Raw genomic sequence first — 11,119 nt, forward strand, 5'->3', positions numbered from 1 at the left:
ACTAGGCAGCTCTTTTCACTCTACTCAATTTAGGTTTCCCTGTCTGGAAAGGGACAATTTCTCAAAAGAGGCCAAGCTCATGGGTACAGCTACAGCAACTTGAAGATATATTTTCTTTAGTTTTCATCCTGAGTTTTCCACGGAAGACCCAAGAGATACCATGGATGTCTAGGTGTCTACTGAGATTCAAGCTGAATTTCTCAGATTCCAAATGTCATTTCAATTTTAATTTAATTTTATTTAATTTAATTTAATTTAATTTAATTTTAGATATTATTTTTTTTCTCAAAGAACCCTAATTGCCTTAGAAAGGGTTTCATGTGCTGGGCTGGGCTACAGTTTCAGTAACAAAGACTACTGCTGACAGTGGAGGTTTCAGACCTCCAGACTGTGATTTTTCTTCTGGTGAAGGTCTCCAAAGAAGTCACCCTTGGTGAGTAGCAATAGGAGTATGATTCTCAAAACTGAAATGCAGCAAAATTCACCCTTTAAAAACAGAAGATATTTTTATTAGCTGCTTTTTGAAATCTTCTACCTTAAGTACGCCATGCAAGCTCTGCAATTAGCTGTAAAAGGCTTGAAGTCTTGAGGAGAACTACTGAAGAGATGTTAGGAGTTTCTTCATTTTAATGAGTTCCATGGTATGTTTTGGTGCTGAGCCTGTGACGCTCAGGTACTGAGAGGAGAGTGATGTAACTGCTTGAGCAAGTAAAGTCAGAAGGAAAAGTTGAAGTGACTTGGAGTATTAATGGGCCCCACTGAGAGCTGTTACTAACAAAGCCTCCCCGGGGCCTTGTTAGGACAGATAATTGGAGGCCTTGATTAGAGACAGGCAAAGCCACTGTGATGAGAAAAGTCTTGGTTGGTTTTAGTGAAGCAGAAGAGCCAAGGCCTGACCCCTGGAACCGGGAGAGGAGATCCTGCACCCCAAAGTCTGGCTCAGGGCTTTTCTTGGGGATCTGTGGGATGGGCTGGGCAGTGTGATGTCGTGAGAAGAACAGTGGTATGACACCTCTGAGCTGCTGCACAGGGTTGCAAGGAATCAATGAGGCCTCATTGCAATGAATGAAATATATTTCCTCATAAACTCTAGCCAAGAGGACAGAAATTTCAGGGCTGTTGGGCCTCTCATTTCTACCAGCACCCTCTGCCTTCCCCTCTACAGGCTTTCCTATCATGTGCCACAGTCTGACCTTTTCCCGTGAAGTCTGGAGACATCCATCTCTGTCTACCACCTTGCTTTCATCCCTTGCTTTCCCCCATGTCTCGTCAGCCCTCACCAGATGTTCCTTGAAACACAAAGCCAGGGTCTGATCAGAGGGTGACCTCTGGCACCACAGCACGACCCTCTGAGGGACATTTCTTCCTCCTTGTAGACAATGTTTAACTTCCAAGGTGCACTGTGTGGAAGTTTTTTCTCCTGCTCTTCCTACTACCAAAGAAAGCTCCATCAGGGTGGAAACCAGCAGGCTCCTTGCGGCCTCTCAGCCAACCAGACACAAGTCACCTCAGCAGCCTCTTCCGAGCCAGGGGCTTGCTGCTGGCCTTGCAGCTTCTTGGCTAGACACAGCCAAGCCTTGAGTCTCCTGCTGCCCAATCATGGACTCAAGCAAAAGGGACAGGACAACCCATCTGGGGGCCTTCTTTCTGCCTGGGTACTCCTGGGTCTGGAGGCAGAGGGGATTGTGGAGGAATGGTTATGTGAAATAGGACATGTTGATGTTGGGCAGTTAGGAGGCAATGGGCTAGTGAAGTACCGTACTTAACTCACATGAGTCTGGCACATATGCAGCTGGCTGAGAGCCAATCAGGCTCAAGGACACAATGCCCTTGGGCGATTGGGAAGGCCCCTAAGGCGGGGCGGTAGCTAAAAGAAGGAGGAACAAACTGAAAAGAGCGGGAAATGTTAGCCAATCCTGAGCTTAGTTTTGGAATATGTATGAGTTGTTTATGTTCGAACTAGATAAAAGGCGACTGAGCTATCCATTAAAGTTGAAATTCACTGCTCACTCATATTGAGCGTCTGTGTCTTCCTTCCATCGACAACAAATGGCGCCCAAACAGGGACCGATCTGAACGGGAACAGGGACTCCGCTAGAGTTGAACCTGCCAGCCACGGTTGGACAGAATACGGGAACCGGTCCTGCAACGCAGCTCAGGAGTTGAAAAGGATTAAAAATTGCTGAATCCCCGCACCCGCAGCTCGGAAAGGGAGTCCTCGCACCCGGGATGAGCCTATAGAGGGTCCCGCCGGAAAGCGCCGCTGAGGTCTTTGCAAAGGCTGCAACGGTACCGACGTATATAAAGGTATGGAGAGACAAGTGGCATATAATTTGCTCAAATGCTTTTTAGAAAAGCGGAGCACACAGCTTATAGACTGCAAAAAGGATTTACCAGGATTATTAGCATATGGAGTGGCGCAGGGTTGTTTTATCAATCCTGATACAGTTTTTGAACAAACAGAGTGGCGTAAATTTGGAGACAAATTGTTTGATGAAGTTATTAATGAAAATAAGGCTGCTAAAAAATTATTGAAGCCTTGGAGAACAGTCACTAACGCCTTAGTTACACATCAGGCTGAGCAGAGAGTCGCTACTGCCGCTACAGAGCGACTGGGAGAGCCCGGAAGTGCTGGAGCTGGGGATTGCCCACTGCCGCCTTCAGTGAGAATGGTAACGCTGCCTCAGGGGGCTACGGGGCAATGGGAGCCTCCCCCCCCTCAGTCACCGCCACGAGACAGCAGGTTTCCCGCGCGCGGGAAGCCGCCCCTGGTGGTGCAATGACAGGGCGGGGCTGCGCATGCGCAGCAGAGTGCAGCGCTGCGCTTGGAGTTCCGCGGAATCGAACGGCAGCCGACCCTCACCGTGTGGCGAGTTGGCACAGAGCAGAGGGACGGACATCAGGGCCCTGCAGCCTGTCTGACGTAACCATGGAAGCAGCGGCGGCTGTGCTGCTTCTCTCTGGCATTCTTTTTATAAGAGGTTTACCTTGCAATGCAAAAGGAATACTAACTGGAGTGTTAATAATTGTATGTGTTATTCTTAAATGTCCAGGTATTTTGTGTTGAAAGTATTTGTGTAAAGGTAAGGTTTTAAAACAAAGTGTTGCAAGTCACTTCAGGAGGAACACAATGAGAGACAATACTTGTTTGTTTGGTTATGATTCTAAGTTATATTGGCTGCACGTATTGTTTGCTTATCATTCTAAATTATATTCTTGTGGTATAATTGAGGTTGTGGTATGATTGAGAGTGAGATGTGCAAGAGGCCTCTGAGTGTACAATTGTGCTCTGAGTGTGCAAGTGTGCTCTGGGTGTGAGTGTGCTGTGTACTGTGTTAGTGAGAGCGCATTTATTGCCATAGTACAGGCTGAAATCATAGGAAATTAGTACTGGTCAAGCAAAATCATGTTTCACAAGTATGGAGTCATTGTGTGAAGTAGCCACTTGGAGAAACTTAAGGAAACAGGTACCCAGTGGATCACTGCAAAGTGGACTGAAGCAGCTTTAGAATCTGCACACGCCGAAGACAACCATGAAGAGGTTCCTGATAATTATTCTGACAACGACGTGGGTTGTGACACCTCGACAACTAAGAACAGCCTTCGATCACCATCAAGTGATTAGGTTTAAGTGTGTTACTATTAAGTTGTGTTACTTACTATTAATTGTGTTACCATTAAGTGCTTACAGTAATTGTAGTGTTATTAGGGTTAAGTTGTATAGTTGTGTTATGTTATGTATCCTTTTAGAACATGCTTGTTTGGGGTCCCAATAGGGGATCCAAAGGAACTGAGTGAAATGTTAGCACCATATTCTGCCAGTATTACTCTGCTTAATGGATCTTTTTCTGACTGTAGGAACTGCACATGCTTTGACTAGCATTAATAAGCTTGCTTGTTGGGCTGTTAAACAATCAAATGTAACAACTGAGATTATTACTGAAATGGCACAAGATATGGATAGTCTTAGGCATGCTGTGTTACAAAATAGGGCCACTATTGATTTCTTGTTATTAGCTCAAGGACATGGGTGTGAAGATGTAGAAGGAATGTGTTGCTTTAATCTCTCTGATCATGGGCAATCAATTCACAATCAATTGAAATGGTTAAGGGATCATACACAAAAAAATTACGATACAAAATAATTGGTTTGATGATTGGCTTAAATCTGTCTTTGGAAATGTAGGGGGATGGGTTTTTTACTTAATCAAAGAGGGACTTCGCCTTTTGCTTATAATTGTATTGATTATAATTGCTGCACGGGTAGTCTTTAGCTGCTTATCTAGGAAACTAGAACAACTCACAGAGAAGGTGTTTGTAGCCCAAAATAAAAACGGGGGAATTGTGGAGGAATGGTTAAGCGAAGTAGGCCATGTGAACATTGCACAGCTAGGAGGCCGCAAGTTAACAAAGTATCGAACACAGCTTAAATAAGCCTGAGAAAATACGTGAATGCGGCCTGGGAAGGAATGTAAGTTCTGGGAGGTTTTAGGGAGGTTTCAGGTACAAGAACATGATATCTGTTGGTATGCTGGGAAAGTACTAACTGTGTTACTTTGGTGGGAAACTAGCTGATAGAATAGAGAAATGCACTAACCAATCATGAGCTTAACTTTTGCAATATGTATGAGCTAATTATATTGAATTAGATAAAAGACGACTGAGCTATCCAATAAATCGAAGTTCACTGATCACTCATATTGAGCGTCTGTGTCTTCCTTCCGTCGACAACAAATGTCCTCGCAACAGCCCCTGCTCAGAGGGCATCCTCAGCACCACCCTGAGGATCTGAATATAAGAAATAACAATGAAAATAGAACAACCAAATAATACAGAAGTACTTATTCCAAGTACACCAAATTCCCTGAGGTAGGCATCTGAACAGGAGAGCTTGAGGATGTGGGATGTTCATTTTGCTTGTGTATTTAAACCAATTAAAGTGCCTTTTTGTCTTATGTCCTTCCTCTGAGGTCTTTTCTGTGGCGGCAGAGGCAGTGCCCATGTGCAGGGGTGCAGAGGAAAAGAGTCACGGCCCAGTAGTCCAGCCCTAGAGCACCAGGACTTGGGGCATGCAGAGCTGTTCTCCTGCCACTGCCACCCTCTCCTGCTGAGCCGTGCTGGCGGTGTAAGCCCTGGCTGCTGCTGGAGCTTGGTCCAGTGCTGCTGTGTGGCCATGCTGGGACTGCAGGCCAAAGAGCAAGAGCTGAATGCAGCTCTGTGATGTGCTTCCTTGAGCCTCCAGGGTCCCTGTGCCCATTCCTCATGCTGTGGGGCATCTCAGAGGAGGGCGATGCACTGCAATGCTGAGGTGCCTCCCAGCCTCTGCAGTGGCTGCAGGAGCCAGAGGGATCTGCAAGTGCTGCAGTGCACTGCCTGTGTGTGTGTGCAAGGAAGAGACTCTTGTCTCTGAACAGCCCAGTGTGGATGAGCAGTGCACGAGGCCAGTTCAGATATTGGCACCTCACAGAGCCCTGACATTTCTCTGTGCAGAACTCAGTAATTAACCAGTAATTAACAGTAATTAACCCCAGCGTTCCCATGAGATTTCTGTCACCCTCCTTGCACAGGTTCATTGCAAATGCCTCTCTCTGACTTAACACATTACCCTGCTTGTTGGTCTGGTGGTGACTGCAAATTGCTGTCTGTTGGTGACAGCCTTCAGTAAGGGCAGATCATGCCTGACAAACCCGGTGGCCTTCTACGATGGGCTTACAGCATTGACGGAGAGGGGAAGAGCAACTCACACCATGAACCTTGACTTGTGCAAATCATGTGACACTGTGCCACGCAATATCCTTGTCTCTCAATTGGAGAGACATGGATGTGATGGATGGATCACCTGGTGGGTGAGGAATTGGCTGGATGGTCACCCTCAAGGAGTTGGAGTCTACAGCTCAATGTCCAAATGGAAATCAGTAAAGAGTGCTGTTCCTCAGGGGTCAGTATTGGGACCAGCACTGTTTAACACTTTGTCAGTGATGTGGACAGTGTGACTGAGTGTAATCTCAGCGAGTGTGCTGATGACACCAAGCTGGGTGGTGCAGTCGACACACAGGAGGGAAGGGATGATATGCAGATGGACCCAGACAGGCTTGAGAGATTTTCCTGTGCGAACCTCATGAGGTTCACAAAGGCCAAGTGCAAGGTTCTGCAGCAGGACTGGGGCATTCCCAAGCACAAATACTGTGGAGAATGGGTAGAGAGCAGCTCTAAGGAGAAGGACGTGGGGTGCTGGTGGATGAGAAGCTCAACCTGTGCCAGCAATGTCAGTTCACAGCCCAGAAAGAAAACTGTATTATGGGCTGCATCAAAGAAGTTTGGCCCAAAGCTTGAGAGAGGTGATTCTCTTCCTCAGCTCTGCTCTTGGGAGACCGCTCCTGGATTACTGCATTCAGCTCTGGGGCCCCAAACTCAAGAAGGACATGGAAGTATTAGAAGGAGTCTAGAAGAGGCTGGAAATATGATAGAGAGGCTGTGGCAATTTTTCCATGAAGACTGGCTGAGAAAGCTGGTTCTCTTCAGCCTGGAGAGACCCTATAGCAGCCTTCCAGTACCTAAAGGGGGGCCTTTAGGTAATGTTTTAAAATCAAGAGAGGGTACTTTAAAATTAATTATAAGGAAGACACTCTTTCCTTTGGGGGTAGTGGTCAATGGAACAGGTTGCCCAGAGAAGTTGTGTCAACCCATCCCTAACCCCTTCGTGGCCAGAAGTCTCCCGTGCCAAACCACGATGGACACCCCCCCTGCAAAGTTGCTGTTTAACCTCATCTTTCCTGCATGGGGCCTCCTCTGCACCACAAAGCCCAGTCCCAGGTCCCACTTTGCCACAAGCACTCTGCAAGGTCGCTACAGGGCCTAACTCTATCGTGTCCTGCCCTGGCTCTGCCATCCCGCTGGGCAGGGGAGAGGGTGACAACAGCAAAGGGTGTGGAATATGGGGCCTGGCAGAGACAAAGAGTCAAGGGAGAGGACAGGGCGAGGCAGCAAAGGCAACACAAGCCGTGGAGTTGTTGAGGGGCCACATTTGTGCCAGGAGCCTGGGTGGGCAGCAGCTGACAGGAGGAGAGGGTGATACTGTAAAAGCCACTCAAAGTAACTCTCTAAGACTCAAATAGAAGTTTTAGAAAGCAGGCATTCTATTATTGAGATGCTGAATGCACAGGAGATCACTGACCTGGTGTGCTTACAGAACTGTAAGCCCTCCCTCTCTGGGATGGGGGAGAGAAACGGGAAAGTGAAGCCTGTGAGTTGAGATAAAGACAGTTTATTAAGGCAAGAAAATAATAATAACAATTACAATAATAACAATAATGATGATAATAGTACTACTACTAATAATGTGTACAAACAAGTGATGCACAACGCAATTGCTCACCACCCGCTGACCAAAGACCAGCCTAACCCCGAGCAGTCCAGCCCTCCTCCCCATGGTTAGCCACCCCTATATATTGTTTAGCATGACGTCAGATGGTATGGAATATCCCTTTGGCCAGTTTGGGTCAGTTGTCCTGGGTCTGTCCCCTCCCAGCTCTTACTGCACCTCCAGCCTGCCCGTTGGCAGGACAGAGTGAGAAGCTGAGACGTCCTTGGCTTGGAGTAAGCACTGCTCTGCAACAATTAAGCATCAGCGTCTTACCAGCACTCTTCTCATCCTAAGCCAAACCATAGCATTCTACAAGGTACTAGGAAGAAAATTACCTCTGTCCTAACTGAAACCAGGACATATATCCACCCTTTATACCACATAATTTATGTTATGCTAACATTACACTCCCTACCAGACCACGTTCTGCTGCTGGCCATGGCCATGGCTCCAGGGAAGCAGCAGCCCCGACCCAAAGGCAGCAGAGAGGCAGAGCCCAATGGGCAGTGAGGGGCAGCCCCGAGGGCCACCGGGGCTGCTCCTGCATGTGGTAGCTTGAGCCCCTCCAGAGGAGATCAGAAGAGAGGGATGCTGACACCAATGAATTTCTGATGGCTTCATTATTGTTTTTATTTGCACTGGAGGACTAGTACTACAGGTAGATTAGATGATTTGGTCAAAGTAAAGAAATTAATTAACAGGCAGGATGCTAAGAATAATATTAGTGAAATAATGATAAAAATGAAATGACACGAATAACAATAATTTGAAATAATTATGATTATATATTATAACTATATTATTGATGCTTAAGAAGCATGTATAGGAGCAGTCTCCTCACTCCATACTTTAGGTCCTTGTTTCTCAAGCTGTAGATGAGGGGGTTCAGTGCTGGAGGTACCACTGAGTAGAGAAATGCCAGCACCAGGTCCAGGGATGGGGAGAAGACAGAGGGGGGCTTCAGGTAAGCAAACATGCCAGTGCTAACCATCAGGGAGACCACAGCCAGGTGAGGGAGGCACGTGGAAAAGGCTTTGTTCTTGCTCTGCTCAGAGGGCATCCTCAGCACTGCCCTGAAGATCTGTACATAGGACACCACAATGAAAACGAAACAACCAAAGCCTAAAAAAACACTAAACACAAGAGACAAAACTTCCCTGAGGTAGGCATCTGAGCAGGAGAGCTTGAGGATCTGGGGGATTTCACAGAAGAACTGGTCCACAACATTGCCGTGGCAGAGGGGCAGGGAAAATGTGTTGGCCGTGTGCAGGACAGCATCAAGAAAGCCACTGCCCCAGGCAGCTGCTGCCATCTGGGCACAAGCTCTGCTGCCCACGAGGCTCCCGTAGTGCAGGGGCTTGCAGATGGCAACATAGCGGTCATAGGCCATGATGGTGAGAAGGGAATACTCTGCTCCAACCAGGAAAACTAAAAGGAAGACCTGTGCAGCACAGCCTTGATAGGAGATGGCCCTGGTGTCCCAGAGGGCATTGGCCATGGCTTTGGGCAGAGTGGTGGAGATGCAGCCCACGTCGAGGAGGGCAAGGTTGAGGAGGAAGAAGTACATGGGGGTGTGGAGGCGGTGGTGGCAGGCTACGGCGCTGAGGATGAGGCCGTTGCCCAGGAGGGCAGCCAGGTAGATGCCCAGGAAGAGCGCGAAGTGCAGGAGCTGCAGCTTGCGCGTGTCTGCGAATGGTAGCAGGAGGAACTCGTTCACAGAGCTGATGTTGGGCATTTTCTGACATTCTCTGTTGGAGAGAAAAAGGTAGAACAAAGTTAGAACTGATTTGGATGAGGAAAACCTATTACAAGTCTTACAGAACCCCCAAACAGAGCCTCTCTCTTTGCAGCAGAACCTTTCTGCAGCTCTCCTGCTTGAGTTGTGGCTGGTGCTGGCTGAGTGGCATCGGGAGCAGGGGCTGCTGTGGGCTGCAGAGGAGTCCTACCTGCAGCAGGAGGGAATCAGGAACATGGGGGAAACTCAAGTTCAATCTACTTGTCAGGTCAATGAGTTTGCGGCATTTTCTTGTAAACAACGCATCTGAATGCAGAGCAGAGCTGCATTTAGAGCAGTGTTTTACTTGCTTTAATGTTATTCGGTTGGCCCTGTAATGCTTAGGTGAATTATTGGATAGTTGAACTCTGTGACTTTTCATGTGTGCTCCTGGTGAAATCTTGCGGATGCCAGGAGGCAAAAGGACTGTCCCTTGGTGAAGACTGAGCAGAGCAGATCTGCCCAGCAGTGAGCTTGGGCATAAGAAGAAACTGGAGACAGCTGAGAGCAGAGAAGCCCGACTCAAAATGCAGATGGACAGAATGCTCACCTTAACTTCAGATGTGTGATCAGGATCTCAGCTCTTCCCTCCTAGATAGGAGTGCAGAAGCCTCAAACCAGCTGCCCACAGACAGCCATCCAGCAGCACGGACATGGCCTTAGCAAGGAGGTGTCTTCTCCTTGGGGCACCTGGATAACACAAGGATGCCACAAGAGAGCTGCATCCTACTGGAGAGCAGCCTGCAGCCCAGGAGGATGCCCCACAGACAGAGTTGGATATCTGAAAGCTGGAGTGTGCCAATATCCCAGCTGCACCCCTGTAGGGTCTGGAGGACGCTTGACCACACCTGTCTTATCTGATCAGGGATAGCAAGGTAATGACACTCCTAGGGGCTTCTGCCAGACTTCCTCACCTCGCACTGCAACCCAGCAGGACTCTCAAAGTATACTGCATTGCTCACTGCCCTCCCAGAAACAACACCCAGCAAGAGGAGACCCTTCCAGGACCTGCTGCATGGCCCTGCAGCCAGACCCTTACCTTGTCAAGGGCTGTGCAGGTTTCTCCTGCAGGCAGCTCTCAGCATCCTCCCACTGCCAACTGCCTCCAAGCCCTCTTTCCTTCTCTTCTCTTCTCTCCTCTCCTCTGCCAGAACCAGCTGTGGTCAGAGCTTCCAGCTCTGCTGCGCTGTGCAGAGGAGCTGCTCCTGGGCACAGCTGTCTCTCTGCTTCATGAGACTTTCTGAAATGTGTTTTATCTGTCCCACAAGACAGATCCAGCTCAATAACAGAGGCCCAGCCCAAGGCATTGGAATCACCCCTCTGGGGGCTTTGCTGATCAGCCCACAAGGAGTCAATTAGGCTCTGGTGCTTTAATGATTAGCTGTCTCCTCAAAAACTTCAGTGGCAGAGACAATAGCCATAGCCATGGACCCAAATATCTCATAACGCAGCTCTGTAGGAAGCTTCCCTGGTTCCTTGTGAGAAGGCACCACTGTTTGTATGGCATCAGCATTGTGGAAACCACTCCTGAAGTAGGCATCCCAACCCAGCAGGCTCCTTGTGGCCTCTCAGCCAACCAGACACAAGTCACCTCAGCAGCAGCTTCCAAGCCAGGGGCCTGCTGCTGGCCTTGCAGCTTCTTGGCTACACACAGCCAAGCCTTGAGCTTCCTGCTGTGCAGTCATGGACTCAAGCAGAAGGGACAGGACAACCCATCTGGGGGCCTTCTTTCTGCCTGGGTCCTCCTGGCTCTGGAGGCAGAGGGGATCCCCCAGTCAGCATGCCAAGCAGGTGCCTTGTGCTGGCCTAGCAGGGCCACTGCCAGATGTCAGCCCAAAAGTCCACATCCCAGGGAGAAGTCAAGGGTGACCTGACACCTCCAGACACAAGTGACCTCACAGTCCCTTTCTGTGACACGTTCCTGCTGCTGCCCTATCAAGTGCAGAGACAGAAGTGACCTCACAGTCACTGCCATTGTCACA

General features: G+C 48.6%; 1 protein-coding gene across 1 annotated transcript; it reads right to left on the reverse strand.

Annotated features, from left to right (window-relative positions):
- Positions 1–5,047: 5,047 nt before the first annotated feature.
- On the reverse strand, positions 5,048–9,098 carry LOC309888184 (olfactory receptor 14C36-like; the record flags this gene model as incomplete). The annotated part of the gene is made up of 2 exons (XM_082780421.1): positions 5,048–5,182; positions 8,205–9,098. 2 exons carry the CDS (start codon positions 9,096–9,098, stop codon positions 5,048–5,050), a joined length of 1,029 nt encoding a protein of 342 aa, XP_082636547.1.
- Positions 9,099–11,119: the final 2,021 nt, after the last annotated feature.

This window comes from Aythya marila, assembly GCF_965140915.1.
Source record: "Aythya marila genome assembly, chromosome: 28".
Lineage (NCBI taxonomy): Eukaryota > Metazoa > Chordata > Aves > Anseriformes > Anatidae > Aythya > Aythya marila.